This window comes from Talpa europaea (assembly GCF_964194135.1).
Source record: "Talpa europaea genome assembly, chromosome: X".
NCBI lineage: Eukaryota > Metazoa > Chordata > Mammalia > Eulipotyphla > Talpidae > Talpa > Talpa europaea.
The window spans coordinates 95,611,443-95,636,826 of NC_140081.1; the positions used below are offsets into that span (position 1 = coordinate 95,611,443).

The 25,384-nt window shown below is 66.9% G+C and overlaps 1 protein-coding gene across 2 annotated transcripts; it reads right to left on the minus strand.

Annotated features, from left to right (window-relative positions):
- Positions 1–4,098: 4,098 nt before the first annotated feature.
- FLNA (filamin A) lies at positions 4,099–25,326 on the minus strand (the record flags this gene model as incomplete). 2 transcript variants are annotated; one of them, XM_084258452.1, is made up of 47 exons in its annotated part: positions 4,099–4,671; positions 4,935–5,138; positions 5,221–5,439; positions 5,602–5,778; positions 6,429–6,561; positions 7,073–7,188; positions 7,399–7,536; positions 7,644–7,910; positions 8,035–8,157; positions 8,269–8,421; positions 8,497–8,700; positions 8,786–8,947; positions 9,036–9,209; positions 9,384–9,512; positions 9,610–9,750; positions 9,836–9,938; positions 10,055–10,150; positions 10,243–10,490; positions 12,660–12,683; positions 12,838–13,027; positions 13,523–13,679; positions 13,770–13,893; positions 14,259–14,429; positions 14,521–14,681; positions 14,756–14,918; positions 15,000–15,173; positions 15,257–15,854; positions 16,079–16,341; positions 16,450–16,567; positions 16,804–16,973; positions 17,063–17,153; positions 17,236–17,396; positions 17,482–17,605; positions 18,169–18,312; positions 18,397–18,510; positions 18,657–18,850; positions 18,936–19,072; positions 19,160–19,283; positions 19,365–19,502; positions 19,985–20,185; positions 20,287–20,449; positions 20,535–20,612; positions 20,690–20,808; positions 21,278–21,425; positions 21,523–21,620; positions 21,716–21,964; positions 24,954–25,326. In XM_084258452.1, 47 exons carry the CDS (start codon positions 25,324–25,326, stop codon positions 4,484–4,486), a joined length of 7,944 nt encoding a protein of 2,647 aa, XP_084114578.1. In that variant the 3' UTR covers positions 4,099–4,483. The 2 variants fall into 2 exon arrangements, with proteins under 2 accessions (XP_084114578.1, XP_084114579.1); XM_084258453.1 differs by lacking the exon at positions 12,660–12,683.
- Positions 25,327–25,384: the final 58 nt, after the last annotated feature.

Consider the following 25,384-nt stretch of genomic DNA (forward strand, 5'->3'; position numbering starts at 1 on the left):
GCTTAGTCTCCCAGCCAGGAACGGATCCCAGGCTGCAGGGCAGCGCTGAGCCCCAGCCACGAGACCCCCACGGGTGGGTGTCTCACGAAGCCGCAGCAGGAACTTCGCAGACGCTCAGGCCAGCAAGCGAGAAGAGGCAGGTTTGTTTAGAGAAAGAAAAAGTTTATTGAGGAGAAAAAGAGCAGAAATAAAGTGGGACTCCCAGGCCAGGGAACCAGGCCTGGGAGGGGCAAGGAAGCCAAAGTGGAGTCGTGTCTCAGGGGACATAGTCTTTTCCCCCTAATTATTCTACAGCTCCCCCCGTCTCTTTGTGATGGGTGAGTTCTCGGCTGTCTCACTTCATCTGCTCCTGAGCGGGGGATCTTCACATTCCTTATCTAGCAGGTCTGTCTTTCCCCATTTGTTGCATCTTTATCTTTATGGCCCAGTCCTCTGGATGGGCCTCCCTGCATTGAAGCTAAACAGCTGCCCTTCTAAGTGGTCCATAAATGAAACCACTCTCCATTTCTCCAATCTCCGCCTCCCTTTACCACCCGAAGGAAACCAGGACCAGCGTTAACAATGTTGTCCTTGGTCCTGGGATGTTTGTTTTTCCTAGTGGAATGGGTTACACTCCTCTTGCTGCCCTTCTCTCTGAAGCCTTCCTCAGTTCTCCAAGGTCTCCTCCTGCAGTGTCCCTAAAACTGCCTAATTCCTCGCTTGCCCTGTGTCTCACTCTCACCCTCCCGCGCTTCTGACTGTCCCCAGTGTTTGTATAAATAACTAAATCTTAAAAAAAAAAAGAGAGAGAGACAGACGCCGGCCCGAGGGGCGCAGCTGCCACGTCCAGAGCAGGAGCCGACGGCCTCGCGTCCGCCGAGCTCCTGCAGAGGCACAGGGGGTGGCTGGCGGCGAGGACTCCAAGGGCCGCTGGTGCCCAGTGCCCAGCTGAAAACTGCCGTTTGGAACAAAACGGCCCCAGACCCGCAAGCGCGGGAACGACGGGGGATGCCCGCGGGCTGCGAGGAGGAGGCGTCCTCGGGCTTTGTGCGGGGCGGGAGGGGGGCGGAGGTCAGCCCTAAGCTGCTCCCCAAGGCCGTCCGCTAGCACGTGCGGAAACACTCGCGCCCAGGCCCTCGCACGTAGCGGTTCCAGGCCCGGGGGTGCGGGCCACCCGGGCGGAGCGCGCTGGGGGCGGGGCCGCCAGGGGCTCGATGCGGATGAACGGCCCCGATTGGAGGGAGACGTGCCCGTCAGGTCAGAGGGGCCGGGCCTCCGAGGGGCGGCGCTGAAGGACACCGGGTGTCGGCGAGGCCCAGCTTGGTCATAGGCCGCGCCAGCCGGAAGGGGCGGGCCCAGGAGGCGGGGCGGACTTCCGGTGGGCGCGGCGAGAGAACGCGTCAACCAGGGAGGCCAGGGGTGGGCGAACCCGGGCCCGCCCCCCGCCCTGGGACCCCGCGGGGCCAGCACCCCCGCCCCCACCCCCACCCCCACCCCGAGCCCAGGGTCGCCGTCCCGGACGCGGACGCCTCAGGAGACCGGCAGCTGTCCGGGGCCGGCGACCGCGGCGCTCCTCCCACCGTGCCTGAGGCGGCCGGCCCTCTAACCGCCAGGGACAGTGTATTGGGGTCCCCGGGTCCTGGGGCGCGGGGTGGCGACCCCACCGAAGGCAGAGGCGCCTGGCGGCCCCTCGGGAAGCTTCGCCGCGCCCGCTCTGTCCGCGCACGCTCGCCCGCCCGGCGCGCAGGTGCCCACGCTCCCGCGCGAACGCCACGCGCGGGCCACTCGGCGGAGTGGGGCGCCCCGGGAGGTGGGCCCGGGGCGGGGGCGGCGCCCGGGAGCGCGTGGCCACGAGGGGCGGTCGGCGCTTCTGGAGGCGGGGCCACGGGAAGGTGCCGTCTCCGCCTCCCTGGACGGGCGTGGGGTGTCGTGCCCCCGCCCCCGCTTGTCCCAGGCCCTTTTTTGGGGGGGTCGTGGGGAGCCGCGCAGAGGGAGCCCTGGGCTTCCCTAGAAGTGGGGCGAGCGGGAAGCCTGCCTCCCCGAGGTTCTCACGCTGGGGGTGCATGACCGCACCTGCGAGCTTGTTGAGACGCGGGGTGCTGGGCCCTAGCCCAGTCGCCTATCTTTTTTTTTTTTTTTAAAGATTTGTTTCTTTACACAGGCACTGGGTGCAGCCAGAAGCGCGGGAGGGTGAGAGGATTCACCGGAGCCAGAGCGGGGAGCAGAGCAGGCAGAAGGACCGAGGGACACTGCTGAGGGGAGCAGCGGGCGGCAGGAGAGGCCTGCGCGCCATGCGGGACCCTCCTCCGGTGGCCGGGGAGCAGCCGGGGATCGAACCGGCGCCGCGGAGGCCGCGCGCAGCTTCGCAACCCAGCGCTCAACCGCTGCGCCACCGGGGAGGCCCCCAGTCTCCTATCTTGCAGATCTGAGGCGGGGCTCAGACTTGGCCATCTCGCCGGGCTCCCGCGCTGGCCCAGGCTTGGGGGGGGGGGGCGCACTGCGGCTTGTTGGCCTGGGAACCCCACTCTGAGAAGCACGGCTCCCCAGCCTCGTGCCCCCCTGCAGGGGCCTGGGAAAGGTGGGCCCGGAAGGGTGGCCGTGGGGTGGGCGCCGCTGTCCCTCCCCTCCCCGCCCCGGGTGGCCTCAGACCAGAGGGGACCAGTGTGTCCGGGGGCTGCTCCCCCAACGGGAGCACCTGCTGTCCCCTCTGCAGACTCCTAGGTGAGAGGGCCCGGCCTGGGGGGGCGTGTCCCCCAGTCAGCTCTGCTGCTGCCACCCTGGCCCAGCACCCTGCCCGGTTCTGGGCACAGGGCCCCCGGGCGGGTGTGAGCCGGGCCTTGTGCCTCCTGCTCTCCTCCCAGCAGCTGGGTGGAGCCGGTGCTCCTCTCCCTGGTGCCCCTCTCCCTGGTGCCCCTCTCCCTGGTGCCATCTGCCTGTCCTTGCCTGGGGCCCCTTGCCGGACGGTGCCCAGTCTGGCTCCCTCCCGCCCCTGCCTGGGTGGGCCTCGGGCTCGCGCCAGGTCTGTCCTGTGCCCTCTGCCCGGGGCCTGTGTCCCCCACCTGGGCCTCCTCTGCCTGCGCCGCCCTGCACGTGGGCACGGGAGGTGGCGTCCGCGGGGACGGGCATCCCTGCGTAGCCGGCTCTGCTCTGGGGCACTTCTTCCCCGGGAGCCTTGCCCGCAGGGGCTTTGGGGGGGATGGACGCAGGACTGTCTCCTCTTGGCAGGAGCCCCCGCCGGGGGCGGGGGCAGGGGTGTGCCCCATGGGTGCAGAGCCCTGGGGCCGGTTGGTGCCGGTCGGCAGGGGCCCAGGGGCGAGGGTGGCCTCTCAGGGGAACCTCTGTTCTTCTAGGCGCTGGACGTCTGCGGACCTGGCTCTGCCTTCTCCTGCCTCGTTCCCAGCTGTGCTGCTTCTGGGAGCCTGGGGGGCGTGCCTGGTCCCTCCTGGCCAGTGTGGGCACGGCCGTGGGGAGCCGTGCGGGGGCGTGGCCGCGCTCGGGTGCCTCTCAGTGCCTGGCCACCAACCGGGAGCCCCGGCCAGGACAGTCCCGCGCGGAGCCACGGCCACTCTCCGCAGTATCAGTGCTGCTGTCTTCCTGCCCCACCCCCACCTGTGGAGGCCCATGGGGCGAACGTGTAGCTGGCGTTAGGGCTCTGGCCACCGGGCAGCCCTGTCTCGTGCTCTGCTCTGCACTGGGCCGTCCTGATGGCACTATGCCCGGTGTCGGGGCTCAAGCTGGTCAGAAAGTGCTTCCAGATTGTCCTGGCGAACTGCCTGGAGCTGTGGTGATGGGAAGTTCTAAAGCTGGTGGCTAAGGTGGGCGCTCGGCCACCAGGGGGCATGGCCGCTGGTTGTTCTCCTGCCACTTGCTTGCCCCTCGGGGCAATCTCCTAACAGTCCTTCGCCCGGCTGTGGCAGCGCGTTTCTGGTGTGGGTGATTTTGAGGCATGTTCTCCTGTCCTCGCCCTGCATCTCTCCTCCCGGCTGCCCTTCCCACACGTCAGTGTCTGTTCCCCTGCGGCCTGGGACGAGTTCACCAGTGCCGGCCCCTGCACGGGGCGCAACGCTGGGCGGTGAGGAGAGACAACGTCCCCTGGAGTCCAGGTGGTGGAAGGGTGGGGAGCAGGAGGGGTGGCCCTGCCTGGGGATCCAGCAGCCTGTTGTCTGGGCCCACGAGCCCCCCGCTGATGCCATGGCAAGAAGGCTAGACCCTCAGGAGAATGGAAGCAGAACTTTATTCCTCTTGGCTGGGGAAGAGAACTAGCAGGGGTGGCGCACAGGACCCCCACCCTTCTCCCTCCTGGAACCAAAGAAGGCATCTGCTCGCCTCTCTCCTTTGCCCAAGTGGAGGCAGTGAGCGCAGCGCAGGGCAGGGGCGGCTGCAGTGATGGGGCGGCCAGGACTGGCCAGGGCTCCAGGGCTGAGGAGGAGGGGTCTGCTGGGGGGCGGGCGCAGGGTGGGGGGCAGTCTGGTCCTGGGAGTTGCCGGCTGGGCCGGCACAGGGCTCAGGGCACCAGGACGCGGTAGGGGCTGCCTGGGATGTGCTCTTCGCCCCACTTGACCACCAGCGTGTACTCGCCCTTGTCCTTGAGCAGGTAGGAGACGCTGTAGAGCCGGCTGCCCACGTGCTTCACCAGGATCTCCTCGCAGGGCGTCCGGGGGCCATGCACCCCCACCAGCAGCATGTTGTTGCCTGGGGCGGGAAGGGTCCGGAGTGTTGGCCCAACCCCGCCCTCATCCTGTGCTCTCCCTCTGCCTGCCCTGCCCGCCAGGCCAGCCTGCGGAAGCCCAGTTCTGCCAAGGCCTTCTCCCACAGGCTAGAGGAGTGGGTGGGCGGCCCCGATGGGGAAGGTGGCTCTGGGAGCGAGGCCCAGTTCCTTGCGTTCTCAGGCCCGGCCTCCTGTCTCAGGCTGGCCTGCTTTCTGGAAGGGCCGGCGCCAGGGCGAGGGCACTTACCTGCTTTGCTGCAGTCCACTGTGAAGCTGCTCTTCTGGCCCATGTAGGCCTTGCTCAGCCCCAGGCCCTTGGCCAGCACCTTGCTGGCATCAGTGGAGCCCGGGCCTGGGGCCCCGTGCTGAGGGGCCCCAGCAGTCTTGGTCAGGGAGTCCACGAACACCGACGATGTCTCGTGGAGGCTGTGGTTGCTGACGAGACGCGGACCTGCAGAGCAGAGCAGGGGAGGGTAAGAGGTGGCTGGAGTGCCAGGCGTGGGCGGGCACTAGCCATCTGGTGCTCAGCTCACCTGTGACTTTGGCCTTGAAGGGGCTGCCCCCAATGTGGTAGGGGCCGCCATACTTGATGGAGATGAGGTAGCTGCCGGGTGCCATGGGGGTATAGGTGACGCGGTAGCCCTCGGGGCACTCTTGGCAATCCATCTTCACCTTGGAGGGCCCGTCGATGGTCACTGACAGGGCGCCAGCTCCTGCGCTGCTTGTGTTCACGATAAACTCAGCTGGGCTCCCTGGGGGGGCAGGAAGTCAGGCAGAGCTGGCAAAGCCCATTTCCCCACCCCCACCCCCCGTGCGGCCTTGTCACCTCCACGTGCCTCCTGTTGTCGCTGAGAACGTGCAGGAGGGCCCCTAGCAGCAGTGTCCACCCACCAGAAGTGTGCCCACTGACCCACCTGTGACGCCACCTTCCAGGCCTGCTCCGTAAGCAGACACCAGGCCTGGGTCCCCTCCGTGCCCAGGCTCCCCAACTCGGATCTTGAAGGGGCTTCCAGGAATGTGGGTGCCGTTGAACTTGACGTCGATCAGGTAGACGCCATTCTCCCGCGGGATAAAGCGCACAGCGTACTTGTCTGGGGAGCAGAGGGGCTGCGGTGAGCCCGGGGTCCCTCCGCTAAAACGCCGCCGGTGGCATCGAACAGCTTGTCCCTGCGCACCAGCGTGAGCCCTGCCTGGCCCCGCGGCCTGCCCTGCCGCTTCTGGGGCCACGCCAGGCTACCCGCCGCAGCATGGCGCTTCAGGTGGCCAGCGGCCCGCCCCGGAGGCCCACCGGACCCGGCTCTTGTACGAGCGGGACGCCCCCTCGCCGCCTCCGCAGAAAGGCTGCCGTGGACGCCGCGTTCCCTGCGTGTCGCCGGGGTGCAGAGGCGGCGGGCCTCGCTCGGGGCCACGCGGCCGGGCAGGGACAGCACTTGGCGGTGAGACTCCTGACTTAGCCCAACGGCGCCCACCCACCCCCCCCCCGCCCCGCTGCCCCAGCGCTGCCCGTGTGCCCGGCTGGGGGCAGGCCCCACGACAAGGCCCCCGGGAGGCTGTCTGCAGACGCCGGCCTTTCTAGCAGTGGGGCTGCCCGCCCAGCCCCCTGCGGCAGGGGTCGCGAGCTTGGGAAAGGTGACCTGGCCGAGGGAGCCCCGACATTTCGGTCCTGTCTTAACTGCTGACAAACACTGCCGCTTCCTTTCGTCTTCTCAGCCCGCTCCGGCCAGCAGGGCCAGGGCCTCACCTTGGTCGATCTCTGTGACATAGCACTCCTCCAGGGCTCCCGAGGGGCTGTGCACCTTGGCATCGATCGCCCCCTTGGCCCCGTTCAGGCTGACTGCAAAAGAGGCTGGCTGGTTGACCTTTAGCCCTGACTCCTGAAACACAGCAGACACGGTCAGACAGGGCCTGGGGCTGGCCGGGGAGGAGGGCAGGCGCCCCCTGGGTCGCACTTACCCATCTGGCGTCCAACTTGGTTTAAAGAGGGAGAGCCGTGGCTTCTTGAGGGGCAGCAAGCTCCAGGCACACGCCCCGCCCCGCCCCGCCCCGCCCCGCCCCAGTCACACAGCGGGCAGCAGGGCAGCCCACCCCGCAGGCAGCTCGGAGCCCTGGCAGGCTGTCCCTCTTTAAACCTTGGCCCTGGTGCTCAAGGGGCACAGGCTTCTGTTCAAAGCCTTTAGACCTGAGACACGAGAAAAACTCCACGCGGTAGGCAGGGGTGTTCCCTGCCACCCCAAGCGTGGGCTGCACCCGGCCAGAGCAGAGACCTGGCGCCCGAGCTGGGCTGGGCGGGTCAACTCGACGTAGGGCCAAGGCCTGCTCTGCGCAGCAGCTCTGGTCTGGCCGGGCCCAGGAGCCCCAGGCGGGCGGTTTCTCTCGGTGCCTCACCTGAAGACTAGAAACAGTAAGGCGGCGGGCGTCGCCAGATGGAGATGCCACGGGCACCACGAAGGGGCTGTCAGGGATGTGCTCCTCGTTGAACTTGACTGAGACCTCGTAGTCACCTGGGTAGGGGGAGGACATGGAGGACATGAGAGCATGGAGGACATGCGGGGAGGCCCCACCGGTCAGTGTTGGAGCCTTCTGCCTCCCACCAATAGCCCAGGTCACCTTGGGACCTCAAAGTGGAAGTCGGGGCCGTCGGTGTGTCCCCACCCACCCGCCAGCACCCCCACCCAGGCGCCCTCCCCTGAGCTGTGCCAGGCTCCTGGTACCTGGCTCCTGGACCACATAGGCCACGCCACAGGAGCCATCCTTGCGGTCCTCGAAGGAGATCTCGGCCTTGCTGGGGCCCTCGACAGCAATGGCCAGTCCCCCGGCACCAGCCTCCCTGGTCCAGATGCTGAATTCGGCTGTGGGAAAGCAGCGCGGCATCATGGAGAGCTGCTCCCCGTGCCAGGCTGCGAGCTGCAAGGCCGCCGGGATTCGAGAGCAAGCGCGGGGCAGGAAGCAGGCCTACCTGGCACTCCGGCTTCGGCCCTCTCCAGGCCGGGGCCCCCGGCCCGGACTTTATGGGCTCCCCCTTCTCCCAGGGGGCCCACGGTGAACTGGAAGGGGCTCCCGGGCACATGCTGGCCCTTGTACTTGACGCTGACCGTGTGCACACCCATCTCCGCGGGCACGAAGCGGATGCAGTAGGTGTGGTTCTCCCCTTCCACGATCTCGGCCTCGTGAGTTCTGCCCGAGGGGCTGGTCACCTGAGCGGTCATGTCCTGGATGCTGATTTCTGCGGGTCGGGGACAGCCCGGTGAACGGGAACTCTGGCCCCACCCCTCTGCTTGGGACCACTGGGTGGGGCCGGCACCCTGGACACCCTAGGACCCCCCTCCCTCGCTCCCCAAGCCCCCTACCAGGGATCTTCAGGCTGAGGTCACAATGGCTGCCCACATTGGCCACGGAGGGTGCCCGCCGCCGGCGCGTGATGCTCTCTTTCACCCGGCCCTCGCCCGTCACCTTCACCGAGAAGGGGCTGCCTGCAGGAGGGAAGCAAGGCCCGCGCCCGGCATGGTCACACCTGCAGGTGGGCCCTGGCGGGTGGCGAGGAGAGCCACCAAGCCCGGGGGTTGTGTGGGGATGGTCCTCACCAGGCACATGCTGGTCGGCAAACTTGATATTGATGATATAGTTGCCAGGCTCTGTGGGGCAGTAGGTGACCCTGCACGTGCCATCCTCCAGGTCTTCCGTGTTGATGTCCACCTTGCTGGGGCCCTCGATGGACAGACTGAGCCCACCGTAGCCTGTGGGAGGGACACACCTGAGCCAGAGGCCAAGCCCAGTGGGTTCCACACGGCTGGCAGGCCACTCCCGCCTACCTGCGTCACGGGTGTCAATGATAAACTCAGCTGGCTCGAAGGTGTGGCCTTCCTGAAGGCCCTGGCCTGAGACCCGCACTCGGCTGGCGTCCCCGATCTCCGACTGGCTGATCACCACTGGGATCGGGCTGCTTGCCACGTGCTGGCCGTTCTTCTTCACGTGGACCAGGTGCTCCCCTGTCTCTTTGGGCACGAATGAGATCCCTAGGCACAGGGTGGGGCCATCAGCCAGGGCCGGGGGCCACACCACCCCCTCCTTTCCAGAAGGCCCAGCCCCTCGGGCTCTTACCCACGTGGCCATTGCGCAGCCGCTTCAGCAGACACGGTTCCTCCCGGCCCGAAGGCGGCACCACCGTGGCTGTCAACAGGCTCAGGTCTGTCTCCGAGATGTTGATGGGGATGTCCGCGGCGGAGCCCACCTTGAGGTGGGACATGCGCATCGAGTCATCACCTGGTACGGGACAGTCACTGAGCACGCCGGCAAGGAGGGCGACGGCGCCCCCGCCGCGGCCACTCTCCTCGCTCAGGCGGGCTCCCACCTGTGACCCGGGCAGTGAAAGGGCTGCCCGGAATGTGCTGCTCATTGTACTTGACCAGGATGCTGTAGTCGCCGGGCAACACGGGCAGGTACGAGACGCTGCAGGTGCCGTCCTGGTTGTCCGTGCAGCTGATGTCTGCTTTGGACGGGCCCTCGATGGCCAGGGACAAGCCCCCTGGAGAGAGGCGCAGGTGAGGGCAGGAATGGCGCCCAGGAGGAAACTCAGCAGGCCCGAGCAGCAGGGAGGGGGGCCCACTCGGGGAGCAGCTTCCCCAGGTCCAGCTCTCAGCATTTGGGTTGTCCTAGGGTAGCCCCGGGGGTGTCCTGTGGAGACTAGAGCTGCCGTTACCCTCTCCTGCGTCCTTGGTGTTGACGGTGAACACAGCAGGCTTGTTCACTACGCCGTGGGTCAGGCCAGGCCCGTAGGCAGTGACGTGACCGCAGTTGACGTAGTCCACGTAGAACTGCAGAGGGCTTCCTGGGGCAGGGAGAGGGGTCGCAGGGAGTTGGGACCCTGACCCACCCGCACTTGCCACCCTGCCCTGGGCCGCGGTGGCACGTGGGGGCCCGCCCACCTGGGATGTGCATGTTGTCGTATCGGATGTCCATCTCGTGCAGGCCGGCCTCGCTGGGCGCGTAGCGCACGGTCACGGTGCCATCCTTATTGTCGGTGATGGCTGGCTGCGCCACCTTGCCCGAGGGCATCCGCACCTCCCCTGTGGGGCAGCGGGCCACGGTCAGGGCAGTCTGCTGGTGCACCCTGGTCTGTGGCTCCCCCACGCTTCAGCAGCCCTTACTCACCGGTGATCTCACCCTTCTTGATGGTGAAGGGGATGACGAGGTCGAAGGGCCTCAAGCTGGTCACATCCAGCCCGTTGACCCCCACCAGGGGTCGCTCTGGGGCCTGCAACGAGGATGGGAGGCCCAAGTGAGGGCTGGGGTGGCAAGCTGGAGGCTCTCCATGAACGTGGCAGGACGGGGCCCGCTGGAGCACCCAGCTGCCCTGGGGCCGGGCCATACCCAGGTCTGTTGGCCGCCCTGGCTGTAGCTGTACTGTGGGGCCAGCTGCTGAGGTCGCAGTGGGGGCTGCGCTGTAGGCTGGTCCCCGGCCAGAGCCTGTGGAGCAACACACACAAGCTGGAAACTCGCAGGGGGCCCCGGCGGGGCAGGCCAGTCCCCACGGTCCCCTCGCCCCCAGCCCCTCTCACCGTCACTTGGAAGGGACTGTTGGGCACGTGCTCGCCGCCAAAGCGCACGCAAATGACGTATTTGCCAGGCTGGGGGGCTGTGTAGAAGATGTCAAAGGTGCCGTCCTCGTTCTCGACCACGTCCACGTCCACCTCGGAGCCGTCGGGCGTGCACACGGTGCAGGTCACTTTGCCCTTGCCTGCCGCCTTGGCGTCCACGGTGATCACCGTCTCTTCCCCAATCTGGATGGTGGGGCCGATGCCAGCACCTGGTGGGGCAGGGCGGGTCCCCAAAAGGGGGGCCAGTGTGTGAGCTTGGGGCACGGGCCGCGCCCATCCTGCCGCCCGCCTAGGCCTCTTACTGCCACCACCAAGCACAGCCAGGCCTCCCTCCCACCCCCAAGCTGGGCCGGCGAGTAGTTCTCAGAAGGCAGGGAAGGTTCTCCTGAGCCCCCTCGAGCCAGAGTCATGTCTTGTGGGCCCCAGCATGAGAAAGGCCCAAGGGTTCTGGGAGGAAGGGCCTGGGGGCTCATGAGGCCACTGCTGCTGTCAGGGTGCGAGTGTCGACTGCCCCTCCCCTGCCACCTCAGCCTCAGCCGGCGCGTGGACAGCGCCGACCAGCAGCAGCGCGCTGGAAGGTCCACGGCTGCCCTCACCCCTGCGGCCTGGCCCTGGCTCCCACTGCCATGTGCGGGTGTGGTGAGGCGGGGTCCTGCTGCAGCGTGGGGGAACGTGACACTCGCCTCCCACCCCCAGGCCCGAAGGGAAACTGAATCTTCTGACCACTGAGAAGGCTCTTTGAACCGGATGCTCGCAGTGAGGGGCAGCCAGCGCGGCCCGGCACAGGCAGGGAGCAGGGAAGCGGAGGGTTAGCACCGAGCAGCACAGCACAGCAGGCAGTGGCAGCACCCAGGGAAGGGGACAGAAGGCCCAAGCCACAGCCATCACTGCCAGGTTGCAAGGGCACAACAGCCGAGCAGCCTCCAGGGCCCCGGAGCGCCCGAGGAGAGGGGAGGGACAGTGACGTTACGATCTGGGCTCAGCCGCGGAGGCTCAGGGGCTGTGAGGCCTGGCAGCGAGTGTTTCCTGCAGCCTGTCCTGCCAGGGAAGCAGCTGGGAGTAGCAAACCCACTCGGGGCTATGTTTGAGACTCTCTCCCACTCCTGCTGCTGAGCTCCCCTATTGCCGAGCGCCACTGCTGCGCTAGGCTCTGCGCCAGCCCTCCCCGGCCTCTGAGCGCTAGACCTGGTTGCCTGCTGCTCCCTGCCCTGGGAGGCCTCCCCTCCCCTCCACACCTGTCCTCCCCGGCTTAGAGCCCAGAGCCACCCCCGTGCTGGCAGCTGGCCTGGGCCTCCACCTCACAGTTACTCCCCACTTTCCCTCGGCCCCCAGCCCATCGGCAGGCCTTGGCTATTCCATTCTTAAAACACCCCTGTTCCAGCCCCCCCTTAAGGCCTAGAAGAACCGGCCTGGCCCGGTCTGCTCCTTCAGCTCACCCAAGAGGTACTTCTGTTTCCCACGGGGCTCTCTCCCAGCTGCACACAGCAGCCAGGTAGAGACCGTGGCTTCAGGCCAAGCCTTGACCCTGTCCCAGGCGCACAGGCCTGTCCAGGCCTCACAGCCTGCTCTACGGAGCCTCGCAGACCCTCGCAGCCTACGGAGGCCCCAGGACTCCTCTCCTCCTGCCTACGCTCCAGGCCTGCAGCTTCAGAGGCTCCTGACTAGTCAGTGCATCTTAATGGTGTCCCTGGCTGGGGCTGGCTCCCCCCTCCATGCCCAGTGGGGGACCCTCTGAATAACGTCACTGCTAGGGGAATGGGAGGGGGAAAGGAGGCAGGGGGGTGGGCCACCAAGCGCACTTTGGGGCTCTGAGGCTGGGCCGGGCCCCGCCATGCTGGCCGTCCAAGCAGTCGACGCCGGCGCTATTGCGCTACCCGCCAGCCCCGCCCGCTCATGCAGTCTGCACCCCGCCCGGGCCTGGAACAGGGGCCCCTGGGAGAGGGGCTGGGGGTCTGTGGATCCGGCCAAGGCTGGGGGCTCCCACTGGTCTGGGGAGACCCCGTCCCCTCAGCCCACGCAGGAGCTCTTGACACGGAAGGAGGAAACAAGAAGGAAGGGGCTGCTGCCTGCTCCCGGGGGCTTCCCTGCGGTGCCAAGATCCCCAGACCCCAAAGCCCCCAGTGGGGTGCCTCTCAGACACACCTCACCCCAGGCTCTCGGCTGCAACCCAATTCCTCAGACGGGGAAACGGAGTCCCGGAGAGGGACGGGCCAGAGCTCTGAGGCTCAGCCCAGAGCCCTCCCTGCACTGTTAGCCCTCCGCCCCTCGCTCCCTGCCAAGAGCTGCAGCTGGACTGTCCTGGGAGTCAGCACAGGAGAGGAGAGGAAGCTGCCCTCTGGGCAGGAGGGCACTGGGAGTGGCCCCAGCAAGCAGCTTACCTAGCCCGTGACCTCCGATTGACACTGAGGTGAGAGGGCAGAGAGCAAGGAGAAAGGTCAGGTGAGTCACTCGAGGGGGCGGCCCCCACTCCCACACGCCGCCCCAAGCAGCGAGCCCTGCACACAGGCAACACCCAAGCCCCGTGCCGAGGCCGTGGCCGCCGGCGGGCGCGCTCACCTGTGACTGTGCACTTGCTGGCGTCCCCGGTGGGCACGGCCCGGACTCGGTACGGGGAGAAGGGGATCTCGTCGCCGCCGTACTTGATGAGGATGGTGTAGCGGCCTGTCACGTCGGGCACGTAAGCCACGGTGTACGTGCCATCCTGGTTGTCCTGGATGTGTGTCTTCTTGGGCTTGCCCTCAGGGTCCTGCAGCGGAGCGCAGGGGAGGCGGTTGGCCAGGCCCGGACCCGCAGCCTTGGGCCCTCCTCCGAGGCTTGAGGCGAGCCGCTCGGGGGCCAAGGCCTGGCCTGGCGCGCCTCGAGGACAAGATCTACAGTGGCATCCCAATCACCAGACGCTCCCCCATGTGACAAAAGGCAGGGCTGGGGAGCCAGATGCCCACCCTGCTTCCTCTCCTGAGTGCACACCCTCACAGCGCCCATCCCCTGCGCAGGCCTGCCCAGCACTGGGAGGTGCTGCCCAGACGCCTCGGGGCCCAGCCAGCAAACATGTCACTGGCTACGGCACTGAGGGGCTCTGGTGATGGTTGCCGAGTCGGCAGTAAGTGCTGTGGGGAGCCTGTGCGTGTCACCTCCAGCCTAGAGCAGAGAGCCGAGCCCGCTGGGACAGCTCCTGAGAGACCCCGACGGGCCACCTGCCCACCCACGCTCTCGCCCAGGCACCTGCCCCGGCCATGCGCACCGTGATCTGCACAGCCAGCAGCCCCTCTCCTGCGTCCTTCGCATCAATGGTGAACTCAACGGGCAAACTGGCGGGCACGCCGGTGGTGTTGAGCCCAGGGCCACTGGCCTTCACCTTGCTGGCATCATGCGTAGGCAGCACTTTGACCTTGAAGGGGCTGTTGAGGCAGGGTGTGGTGCATGGTCAGCCAGTGAGGCTCGGGGCACCCCCCCCGCCCCCCTCCCAGGCAGGGGGCACTGCTGCTCACCTCCGGGGCACCTCCTCCTCTCCATACAGCACCGAGATGCTGTAGGGGCCCTCGCGGCTGGGCACGTAGTTGACCGTCTGGGTGCCATCGGCATTGTCCACCACATCCACTGGTTCCACCAGGCCTGGCCCCAGTGCCCGACACAGAGCCTCAGCCAATTCCCGGGGCACTCAGCCCTGCCGCGCTAGACAGCTGGGGCTCAGTGGCACACCTGGCCCCACCACGGGACTAGCCCTCACTCTGCTCTCACCTGCCAGTCCCTAGGAAGGGGCCTGAGGCCTGGGGCACAGACACTGGTCGGCACCACCTTGGACCCGTGACCCTTGCCCTCCCTCATTCTGGCCTCCTGCCCGGGACGCTGGCTCCGCTCCCACTGGAGGCTCCCCTCGAGGCCAGCCTGCGCATGACCCCGGCCCGCGCCCTCGGCAGTCACCTCTTCCTGCCCTCCAGGGGGACTGCACCCCCTGCCCCCAGGCCTGGGACACTCACCTTTGGGCCCCTGCACTTTGACCTGCAGCGGGGCCACACCAGCCTTGCTCGTGTCCACTTGGAAGGACTGAGGGAGGTTCGCACGGACCATGCCGGGGCTCAGGCCTGGCCCAGAGCACTTGACCTTGGATGCATCTGTCACGTCGTGCACAGGGACCTTGAAGGGACTGCCTGCGGCCCGGGGCAGAGGATGGCAGCGGTGTGACGCAGAAGACAGGGGAGCAGGTGGTCTAGCCCAGCCCCAGCTCGCCTGCCCCCTCACCTGGCACTTGGTGGCCGCCATAGGTGACGTTGAGGCTGTAGGTGCCGGCCTCATAGGGGACATACTCCACCGAGCAGCTGCCGTCCTTGTTGTCCATGCACGCCATCTTGGCCTCGGAGGGGCCCTCAACAGCCAGGCCCAGGCCCCCAGTGCCAGCTCCCCTGTCCAGACAGACAGCTGGTTAGTCCCTGGGGGCACAGGCCCACCACGGCCCCCTCCCCAGGTGCTCCTTCACCTGGTCTCCACAGTGAACTTGTTGGGCTTGTTGGTGGTACCACTTTGGATGCCGGGCCCGTGAACACGCACCCTGGAGGGGTCGCAGCCCTCAGTCACAGGCACCTGGAAGGGGCTGCTAGGCACTGGGCTCCCGTCGTAGGTGACGTTCACAGAGTGGAGTCCTGAGAAGGACAGGCTAGGTCAGGCGGAGTGCGGTGATCCTGCCCATCCCTGCCCCCTGGTCCAGGCACGCCAGCACACACCCTCCTCGTAAGGCGTGTATTCCACTTTGTACGTGCCGTCGCCACAATCCCGCACATAGGTCTCGGTCAGGTTGCCCGAGGGGTTGGCCACACGAGCCTTGACGTGTGGCCCTCCTGTCTGGGTCAGAGCCCGGGCATCCACGCTGAACTCAGTGGTGGCCTCTCGGAAGACACCTGCAGGGGCGTGGGAAGAAGGCATGGGGCTCCAGGAGCCTGGCTCCCCTCATCTCCACGGCCCGTGGCGGGGCCCCGCTCACCTTGGCCCTCGATCCCTGGTCCGTAGCACTGGACCCCTGAGGTGTCCACTGCGGGCTCCACCTGCAGCTTGCTGGGAAAGTTGGGCACAGGCTGGCCGCCGTACTTGATGGTGACTGTGTAGGCCCCCGGGCACAGGGGGATGTAGGTGATGGTGTGCGTGCCGTCGCCGTGGTCCTGGATGTGCACCTCGGCCGGCAAGCCCGCCTCGGAGCGGATCTCGATGGTCAGCTCCGCGCTGCCTGCACTCGAGCAGTCCACGTGGAACTGGCCGGCCTCACCGGCGGTGGCCCGCTCCAGCCCCGGGCCTGAGCACTTGACCTTGGAGGCATCAAAGCAGGGAACCACGTGGGCCTTGAATGGGGAGCCAGGGATGTGAGTGTCAGCAAAAAGAATGTTGATGTTGTAGTCCCCGGGCTCCGTGGGCACGTAGGACACGGAGCAGGTGCCGTCCCCGTTGTCCAAGCACTCGAGCCGGGCCTCGCACGGGCCCTCCACCGTCAGGCCCAGGCCGCCTGTGCCGGCACCCTTGGTGTCGATGGTGAAGCAGGCGGGGGAGCCTGCACTGCCCCCCTGCAGCCCTGGCCCAAAAGCCTTCACCTGAGGGAGGAGGGGCAGATCAGGAGGCCACGCCCCCTGCGGACCCTGGCCCTTGCCCAACCTGACCTGCTGTCCGCCTGCTGCCTCCTCTGGGTCTGGCTGCCTCCCCACCAGACGGGGCAGAAGCAGGAAGCAGGTCTGGGCAGGGCCGTGGATGGTAAGGACAGAAAGGATAAAGGGTGAGCGCCCGTGCGGAGGAGATGAGGGCTCCCCGCCCCAATTACCTTACTGGGCTTGGTGGGAGGCACAGCCTCGAGAGGAAAGGGGCTGCCGGGAACAGGCACGCCGTCGTAGGTCACCTCGACCTCGTAGGGCCCCTCTTCTCGGGGCACGAAGCGCACCACACTGTTGTCCGCCCCCAGGCCTGGCTCCACTTTGCAGGGCACTGTGGCACCCGAGGGGCCCACAATCTTGGATGCCACTTTGCCTTGGCCACCGGCACCCTTTGACTTGACTGTGAACTCCTGGTCTTTGCCAACGTCCACCTCTGTGGAGATGAAGAAAGGAGGGAGGCAGAAAGAGAGAACTGTGGTGCCCATCCCAGTCCGCCCCCAGGGCATCCGTGGTGATGGCGACGAGGGCCCCAACTACTTACTTTCTCCCAGGCCAGAAACCTTGATTTTGCTGAGGTCCAGGCTTGGAGACACGCCCACTGAGAAGGGGCTCTTGGGGATGGGATCCCCTCCGTAAGTGACGTTGATGCCCACTGGGCCCTGGGGGCGATATTTGGAAAGGACAGGGTCATGCTTCCTATGCCTGGTCTCCCTGCCTCGCTTGGGCATGCAGGCATCAGACACACCGGCTTTGCTCCGCACGCCATGGGCCGCCGACGTGTGCTTGCCAGGTGGGAAATGAGGGGACAGGATGCCCCGGAGCAGCCTGCCCAGCCTACCACGCGAGGAGGCCCATGGCTTTGAAGGTCTAGTGGGGCGCTGCAGCCAGGGGTTACCTGCTGCACAGGAGTGTACTTGACTGTGTATGTGTTGTCATGGTGGTCGATGATGTCCACGTCTCGCACCACGTCACCTTTGGCCAGCCCTGAGAACTGTGCATCCAGTTTGCCTTTGCCAGCAGCTTTGGCGTTAACCGTGAAGTGGGTGGGTTTGCCAAGCTCAACACCTGGGAAGACAGACCCTGTGACTGTGTGGGGGTGCCCCTCCGGGGCCCCCTTATGGCTTTCTCACCTGCTGCAGGGTGCTCGTACTCACCCGTGCGACTGAGGCCAGGGCCCTCGGCCTTCACCTTGCTGGCGTCGTGGGAAGGCTCCACTTTGACCCTGATGGGGCTGGTGGGAGTGGCCTGCAGAGGGTGGAAGAGGGGCTAAGAGGGGAGCAGCACCCGAGCACCTGGCAGTGTCAGGGGTGGAAGCAGCAGCATCTACCTGGTCAGCGAAGAGGACCATGATGGTGTAGCTGCCGGCACCTCGAGGCGTGTACTTGACTGTGAAGGTGTCGTTGTCATTGCGGATGATATCGAAATCGATGTCGGCCTCAGCAGGGCCCACCACGCCAGGGGCACATTTGATGCCAATGCTGACATCGCCTGTGGCAGGGGAGGGAGCAGAGGTTGGGACATAGAGGGGCCGCCACGTCCCCTCGCCCGCCCGCCCATGGAGACAGAGGCTCACCCTGGCCGGCCTCCGTGCAGTCCACGGTGAAGTAGGTCGGCTCGTGAGCCTTGAGTCCTGTCTTGGCCACTCCTGGGCCGTACACCTTGACCTTGTTTGGGTGGCTGCCAGCTCCCACGTTGACCTGCCGCGCAGAGGAGCAGATGCAAGGGCGTGATCAGCCTGGGCGGGACTGGATTTGCTCCCTCGTCCATTGCCAGGCCAGCACCACCCGCCCAGGGAAGCGGCCTCGGCCAGACACCCTACCGAGTGCTGGCAGCAGGCTGCCCCATGGCCAGGAGCAGAGCGCTCCTACATGAGCCGCGAACGACTTCATGAATTAAATGTGGCGCTTCCAAAACTTTCGCCGTAAAAAGGATGTGCCAGGGCAACAAGGCGGCAGAGCCTCAGGAAGGGCACGCCAGGATGGTGGGCACCTCCTCACAGCCCGTGTCAGGGGCCCCTCCAGGCCACACGGGAAAAGTCAGTTAGAAGTTGCTTAAGGCCCAGGGGGGGAAAGGGGAGGATGTGGGGGCAGAGCGCTTCTTTCTCGGGATGAGGAGCACATCTGAGCCTCAGACTGCGCTGCCGCCTGCCAGGCTGGACTGCTGAATGGGCCAGCTGAGTGGCGTCCGCTTTCATCTGATGTGGGGGGGGTGCATAAGAATGGAGCTGGGGCTCCCGGGAAATGGGCTGTAGGCGGCTCACCCGGAAGGGGCTGTTGGGGATGCTGACGCCGCCCCAGGACACCACAGCTGTGTGCTTCACGGCCTTCCTGGGCACGTAAGAGCAGCTGTAGGTGCCGTTGCCGTTGTCCTGCACGGTGGCCTCCACGGGACAGCCCTCGTTGTCCTGCGAGGTGGGGGAGAGGCATGGGGTCAGCGTCTGGCCCGGGCCCCTGCCTACCACCTCCCCCAGTCACGGGCGGGTGCCTACCTGGACTTGGACCCGCAGAGGGGCCTTCCCGCCGAGCTTGGCATCCACCGTGAACTCCGCCGGCTTACCGACAGCCACGCCTGTCTTCTCCAACCCAGGCCCGCGGGCCTTCACCTGAGGGGGGCCACCGCAATGTCAGGGGCCAAGGGCGAACCACCAGAACAGAGTGGGGCAGGGGCCCTCAGCCTGGCTGACAGGAGAGGCAGTGCCCACCCTTCGAGAAGGAAGCCCAGGGGCAGGTCAGGGCGTGTGCCCTTTACCCGGTCTGGGTGGAAGTCGGGAGGCGCTTCGCGGATGTCAGCCATGAAGGGGCTGAGGCGGATGTCCTCGCTGTTGCACAGCACGTGCACCGCGTACTCGCCGGGCTCCTGGGGCCAGTAGCGCACGTCGCAGGAGCCGTCGCCCTTGTCATCACACTCGATCTTGGCCTGGGACGGGCCCTCCACGGAGAAGCCTGACAACAGCCGCCAGCTCCGTCAGCCCTGTGGAAGCTCAGGGCAGGGGGCCTCTAGATGCCCACCCATGAGCCCCCAACTCACCCAGAGTGCCCACATCGTCCCCGATGGCCTCCACCACGAAGTCCGCCGACTTGCCCACGACGCCGCCCTCCAGCCCGGGGCCCCAGGCCCGCACTTTCTGATTGCCACACTCAGTGCCAACCTTCACCTCAAAGGGACTGTACACGGGAGAGACAGACGGGGGCACTGAGGCTGTCGGTCTGGGTGCACTAGGGCTGGGTAAAGTGTTCTGTTGGGGGCCTTACCTGCGCCCGATATTCTGGCCACCCCACGTGATGGTGACGGTGTAGGTGCCAGGGACCATGGGGTGATACTCGAAGCCATAGACGCCGTCCCCCAGGTCCTTCTGCTTCACACGCTCCTCGCCCTCTGCCAGAAACACGGGAGAACGTCAGACCTGCCCGCAGCAGCCAGGGGACCGCCGCCCGCCCCTGCCCAAGGCTGACTCACTGGGCCCCTTCACGGTGACCTTCAGCTCCCCGCTGCCGGCGCCCTTCGTGTACACCTTGAAGTCGGCTGTCTCCTTCACCCGCACGCCCTTGGGCTGGAGGCCCCGGCCCACGGCCCGGCAGGCACCCGGGTTACAGGCTGCGGGCAGAGGCCAGCTTAGCGGCTGAGGCCAGGGCCTGCCCTCCCGTCCCTCCCATAGGGCGGGCCGTCAGGAGTAGAGACACCCCCAGAACTGAGCCCAACAGTATGGCGAGGAGCACACGAGAACAGGAAGGGACCGTGACCCCGGGAACTGTGGCCCAGGCCGGTGGGAACAGGCCTCCTCCCGCCTGTTCCACATCAGCGCCCTGCCCCCCCCCCACCCGCCAAGGAAGAAGACAGAGCCAAGTACCGTAGACCCTGCAGCAGAGCGGAGAGCAGGACTCTAGACAGCGGGAGCCAGCGCTTCCGAAGGTGAGAGCATGGAGAGGAGGCAGAGAGAGGCGAGAGCGGGAGAAGGAAGGGCCCCGGGGCGGGGAGGAGCACTCGCCCACATGGAGGAAGCACAGAGACCGGGATCCCGCCCCAGCGCCCCCTCCCCGCGCGGCCCAGGCGGCAGCACTCCCGCGGGGCCGGCCTACCTTGGCCGACAGTGACAGTGTAGGGGCTGCGCGGAATGGGCACCCCAGCGAAGGTGACGTGCACAGTGTGTACGCCCTCTGTGGTGGGCTGGTAGCTACAGCGGTATGTGCTGTCGCCCCGGGCCTCCAGCTGAGGCTCCACCGTGCCCTTCTGTCCCGCCGGGTCCTGGATCACGACCTCCACCTCTCCTGTGCCAGCACCTGCCGAAGGCCCCACACCAGGTAAGCTCCTGGAGCCTCTGTGCATACCCTCAGCCCTGTGGCCCTGCCCCCGGGCCTGCCAGTCTGCAGCGGCCCCCCACCTGCCGTGAAGATCTCAAAGTAGGTAGTCTTGTTGGCGATGTTGCCACTGGGCTCCAAGCCGGGGCCCTGGGCAGTCACTTTGCTGGCATCGCCCTGAGACTTGTCCACGTACACCTCGAAGGGGCTCTTGGCGATGTGCTGGCCAGCAAAGAGCACAGTGACCTGTCCCCAGGGGTGCAGGCTGTGAGTATGTGGTTGCCGCCGGCTTCTGGCCCCCCAGCAGCCGCCCCTCAGGATGAAGGCTCACCTTGTGAGTCCCCGTGACCTCGGGGACATACCAGACAGAGAAGGTCCGGTTCTTGTCATTGTTGGCTGTCACCTTGGCCTGTGGTGGGAAGAAGCCCATGAGCCTTGGCCAGGAGCTGCCCCTCCAGCACCCCGCCGACCCGCCAGCGGCCCCACCTCCTCCTGGTGGCCAGCTGGGTCCTCCACATACACCAACACCTCCCCCTGGCCGGCGCTTCTGGTCTCCACCGTGAACTCCGCCCGCTTCTTCACCATGTTGCCCGTGGGCTCGATGCCTGTGGGTGGGGATGGTGGTGAAAAGGAAGCCACCGTGGTCAGGGCCACATCTTGGCCCTCCACCCCTCGTCTTTCAGGAGAACCCCCTACAGGCTTGGCCCCATCTGTGCACCCCCATCAGATACATTCAGAACCAGGTGAGCCAGTTCAGTGCATGGAGAGCGGCCCAGCCGTGGGACAGGCCTAGGCCTGTTTTCTGGAATGCTCCTTGGAGTCTGCTTGGGCCCTTGCTCTAGTGTGACGTCCTGGCTGGGGTTGGTCCCCAGTTATAGCACAGAGACTGGGCCCTCCGCCCTGGACTCACCCCACCTGGGGCTAATGCAGCACAGCCAAGGGGCATATCCCGATTCCCCCCCTCCCCCCACCGTGGCTCTTCAGGGGCATCTGGTGATCCAACGCTGCATACTGGGGACCTGTGCAACCTCCGCGTTTAGGGGACAGCGTCGTGCACGGCCGGGGCGCCCTCACCTGGCCCATAGGCGCGGGCTTTCTTTGGGTTTAGTTTGGGCCGCAGGGGAGCCCCTGGTTTCAGCTTGGCCTTGGGGAACTGGGACAGGTAGGTCATGACAGAGTGCTCATCCACATTGGGGTCCACGATCTCCTCAGGGGTGATCACCTATCACAGACAGGAAACATGAGCTATGTGGCCTCCAGGGCTCAGATGCCTGCACAGGTGCCCCCTCAAGCGAGCAGGCACGGCGGGAGGGCCCTACCTGGGGGATGCCCAGCCAGTCATCTGCCTGCTGCATGGCTTCTCGCGCGTTGTTCACGGGCTTGCTGGCGTCCCAGGAGTCCCAGTCGGGACACAAGCCTGCCGGGCAAGAAAGAGAGGGCATTGAGTCCAAGGGCTGTGGGACCCCACAGGCCATTCCCTGCCAACCCCACACATGGGGCCCTGCCCCTTACCTGGGGCACAGCTGTCAACGAGGGCGCCCAGGGCCCTGCCGCTCTGCCAGTCCCGACTGAAGTTGGTGATGGGCAACTGGGGCAGTTTGTTCTGGATCCAGCCCAGCAGCCTCTGCTTGGGGGTCTGCTTCTTGGCCTCCTCGTCCTCCTCCTCATCCCACATGGGCATGGAGATGGAGTAGTGCAGGATCAGGGTCCAGATGAGGCCGAGGATCAGCTTCAGGTTCCCATCCACGATGGCCTTGCTGTCTGCGCGGGAAAGGGGTGGCAGCGCTGGGCAGGCAGGGGCCGCCCCTGGTGTCCTGGGTGCTCTCGTGCACTCAGGGTTGGGGCGTCGGTCACTCCCAGGCAGCGGGGTCGAGTGGGGGGGGCCCAGGGAGCGGGGAGAGGTCCCCTCTGGGGCGGGGCGAGGCACGGGCCTGGCCCTCTCTGCCCGGGGATTCTGTGGGGGTGTGGGGTGGGGTTCAGAGGTGTAGCGGACTTCTGGGGGGATGGGAGCCCCAGAGAACCACGGTGGCGGCTCAGTGCGGGAAGGGACCTTGCGGGAAGCCCCGCACAGGCCCAGGGAAGTCCAAGCCGCCGGGGGAGCCCCCTTTCCTGAAGGCAGCTCTGGGGAGTGAGCATGAGGAAGGCCTGGCAGCTGCCCCAGCAGGAGCCCGGCACCCACGACAGGGGCCTCCAGGGAAACAGGCAGCGGGCGGCCTGGAGGCGGCAGGCGTGAGTGGCCTCCAGGGAAACAGGCAGCGGGCGGCCTGGAGGCGGCAGGCGTGAGTGGCGGGGCTGGGGTGAGGAAGAGGAAGGCCAGCTGGCAGGGCCATTGGGAAACACAACTGCTGCCCAGGGTGGGGGCGGGGCGTGAGGCATGCGCAGGGGAAGTGGAGGGCGTTGGGCAAGGACCCTTCGGGAGGAGGGTGAGCGCCCCACCCTGCACTTCCTCACGGCCCCCAGGGCCAAGCTGGGAGCCAGGCAGAGCTGCAGGCCCAGTGCAGGGAGGGGCGGGGAGCCCGTAGGAACCTCGGCGGGGCCGCCTGGTCCTGACTCACCGGCCCAGGGGACGGCCTGCCCGCCAGGATGATGGCAGGACACATTCTGGGGCCCCTCACCCCGCCCAAGGAGGAGGAGGAGGGTGCAGTCAGGGAGCCCGGGATGGGCACGGGGGGGGGGGGGCGGGGGGGGTGTTTCCAGCCTGGGAGGGGGCGGGAGCCCGGGTGGGGGCCCCCAGTCCCGCTGCCCTCCTCTCCACCAAACCCCTCCTCGCCACCTAACGGGCCGCCCGCTCGCCGCAGGGGAAGTGGTTAGGGCGGGTACCCTGCACCCGGTCCCACAGCCACCCCGGCTCTGGGCCCCACCCGGGGCCTCTCTGGGGGCTCGGTCTCCTCTAGGGCTGGGGCGGGCTTTCTAGGAGCTCGCCTGTGGATGCCCGGTCGCCAAGGGAAGACACTCAGGTTAACACGGGTGGAGGGAGTCCACTTGGGAGCGGGGCGGCCACCCCCAAAAGGCATCTGTGGCGGGCAGCCTCCAGAGCCCGCGGGCAGCGCCCGGAGGCCCCAAAGCAGAGCGGCCTCCCTGTGCCCAGACTGGGTTTGGGTGGGCCCCGGCTCCACGCCTCTGCCTCGCACTGTCCCTGGATGGCAGGCGGGAGGGTGGACGAGGGGGTGCCTGGAAGGTTAGGGGTGCCTGGAAGGTTCAGCGAAGACCCAGGACCGGTCGGGGCTTCTCCCCGGGCCCCCGCTGCCAAATTCCCGGGCCCAGCGAGTGAGCCCTCGGGAGGCCTGAGCCCAAGCCCACCCAGGAGGGGCCAGGCAAGACCAAGCTCGGCAGCCCCGGTGGGGAGGGCTGGGGCCTTCCCCTGCTCCAGGGGAGGCCAAGTCAAGCCCTCTCCATGCCCCTCACAAAAGAGGGAGGGAAGGACCAGGACCTAGGGTTGGGAGAGGGCCTGGTAGGATGGCCCCGCCCATCCCACCCCCTTTCCCCAGCCCCTGGGCCGGTCTGCCCCCTCCCTCCCCTAATCACTGCAGCTTTCCAACATTTTTTTGCCTTATATGGCAAAGCTCTGGGAACTAGGCCTGCTCCAGCCAGCTCACAAGGGGAGAAAGGAGGAGGGAGGAGGAGACCCCCCCCCAGATAGGTGGGGTGTGGCCTGCCTCCCCACATCCGGTTGCCCCTCTCCCAGCCTCAAAGATGACTCAGCTTGGCTAGACTGAGGCTGGGACTGGGGGGTGGGCCTCAGCTTCCACAGGCATTCCAGGCAAGAGGTGGGGCCCTTGAGACCTGCTGTCTGCATGCTTGGGGGCACCTGAGTCTTGGCCCCTCACTTTGTGAGACTCGGTACTGATGGCTGTGCTGGGTCAATCCTGAAGGAAAGTCAGCTCAGTCCCCTCTTCTCTGTGTGGCACAGTCCCCCAAGTGGCCAGTGCTGGCACACGCTGAGAGTGGGCCCAGGTCTGGAGCAGGGCCTGGGATGGCAGTAGGCCCAATCAGTGCGAGCCTCCCCAACCCAGTGACAGAGACACTGGCTGGCAGAGAGCCCGGAGGCGCCAGAGAACCTCTCAACCAACTGGTGTCTCTAAACACAGGGAAGGCAGGCCCATGCGGAAGCTGGAGTCTGGCGCTGCATGGACAGTCAGTTGGCGTCCACGTCAAGCCAAGTCCCTTCACCGGCTGCCACTGGGATCCATCCGAGGTGCCCCTTTGCTGGCTACGGTTCTCTGCCCACCCCCAAAATTGGGAAGGGCGAGCTAAAGAGGGGAGAGGATTGGAGCCTTGTGCAATGGGGAGCCTCTGTCCCCGATAGGGCCAAAAAATCGAGAGTCCTACACGATGGGACCCACAAGGTCCAAGCCCGTTTAGGAGCCGCAGCGGCCACCGCAGGCCAGCGACCCTCATCAAGCGGCTCTAAGATTGGCGAGCCCAGCCGCGGGCGCAGGGATGGGGCGCCGGGCACAGGGCCAGGGCCTGACTAGTGCCCGCTCCCCACCCCCAGACCCTCTCCACAGCGAGCGTCGCCGCGGGGGCGCGGCTTGCGGAGGATGTGAGCTCAGCCTGGGCGCGGGCCAGCCGGGCGCGGCGGGCGGGGGCGCGTAGCGGTCCGCACGCCCGACCGCCGGCCGGCGCGCCTTTGTTCTCCTGGCGCGCGCGGAGCCCTCCGGCCCGGGGGCCGGGGGCACCGGCGCGACCGCAGGGGCGGCGGCGAGGGGGCGGCGGGTGGGAGGGCGCGCGGGGCGACCCAGGGCCTCACCGATGGACACGAGCTTGATGCTCTCGCGGTCCAGGAACTCGAGCGCCACCGACACGTTCTCCAGCTGCATCTGGCGGAAGGTGGGCCGCTGGTTGTGCTTGCGGTGCATCTTCTTCTGGCTGAGCACCTCGAGCAGCGCGATGAGCCGCAGCCCGTCGCTCAGGTCCGTCTGCAGGTTGGCGATGCGCTTGCTCACGCACTTGAGGTGCTCGTTGCACCAGCGCGTGAATGTGTTTTGCTGGATCTTCTTCCATGGCGCGTCCTCCGCCAGGTCCTTCTCGGTGGCCGGCATCTCGGCGTCTCGAGTGTCGGCGCCGCCGCTCGGAGCCGCGCCTGCCGGGTTCTGGCCCGCCCGGGAGTGGGAGCTACTCATTTTGAGGCGCGAGGAGCCGGGGGGGCGGTGCTGCAGCCTGGGCGAGGGGACGGCCCTT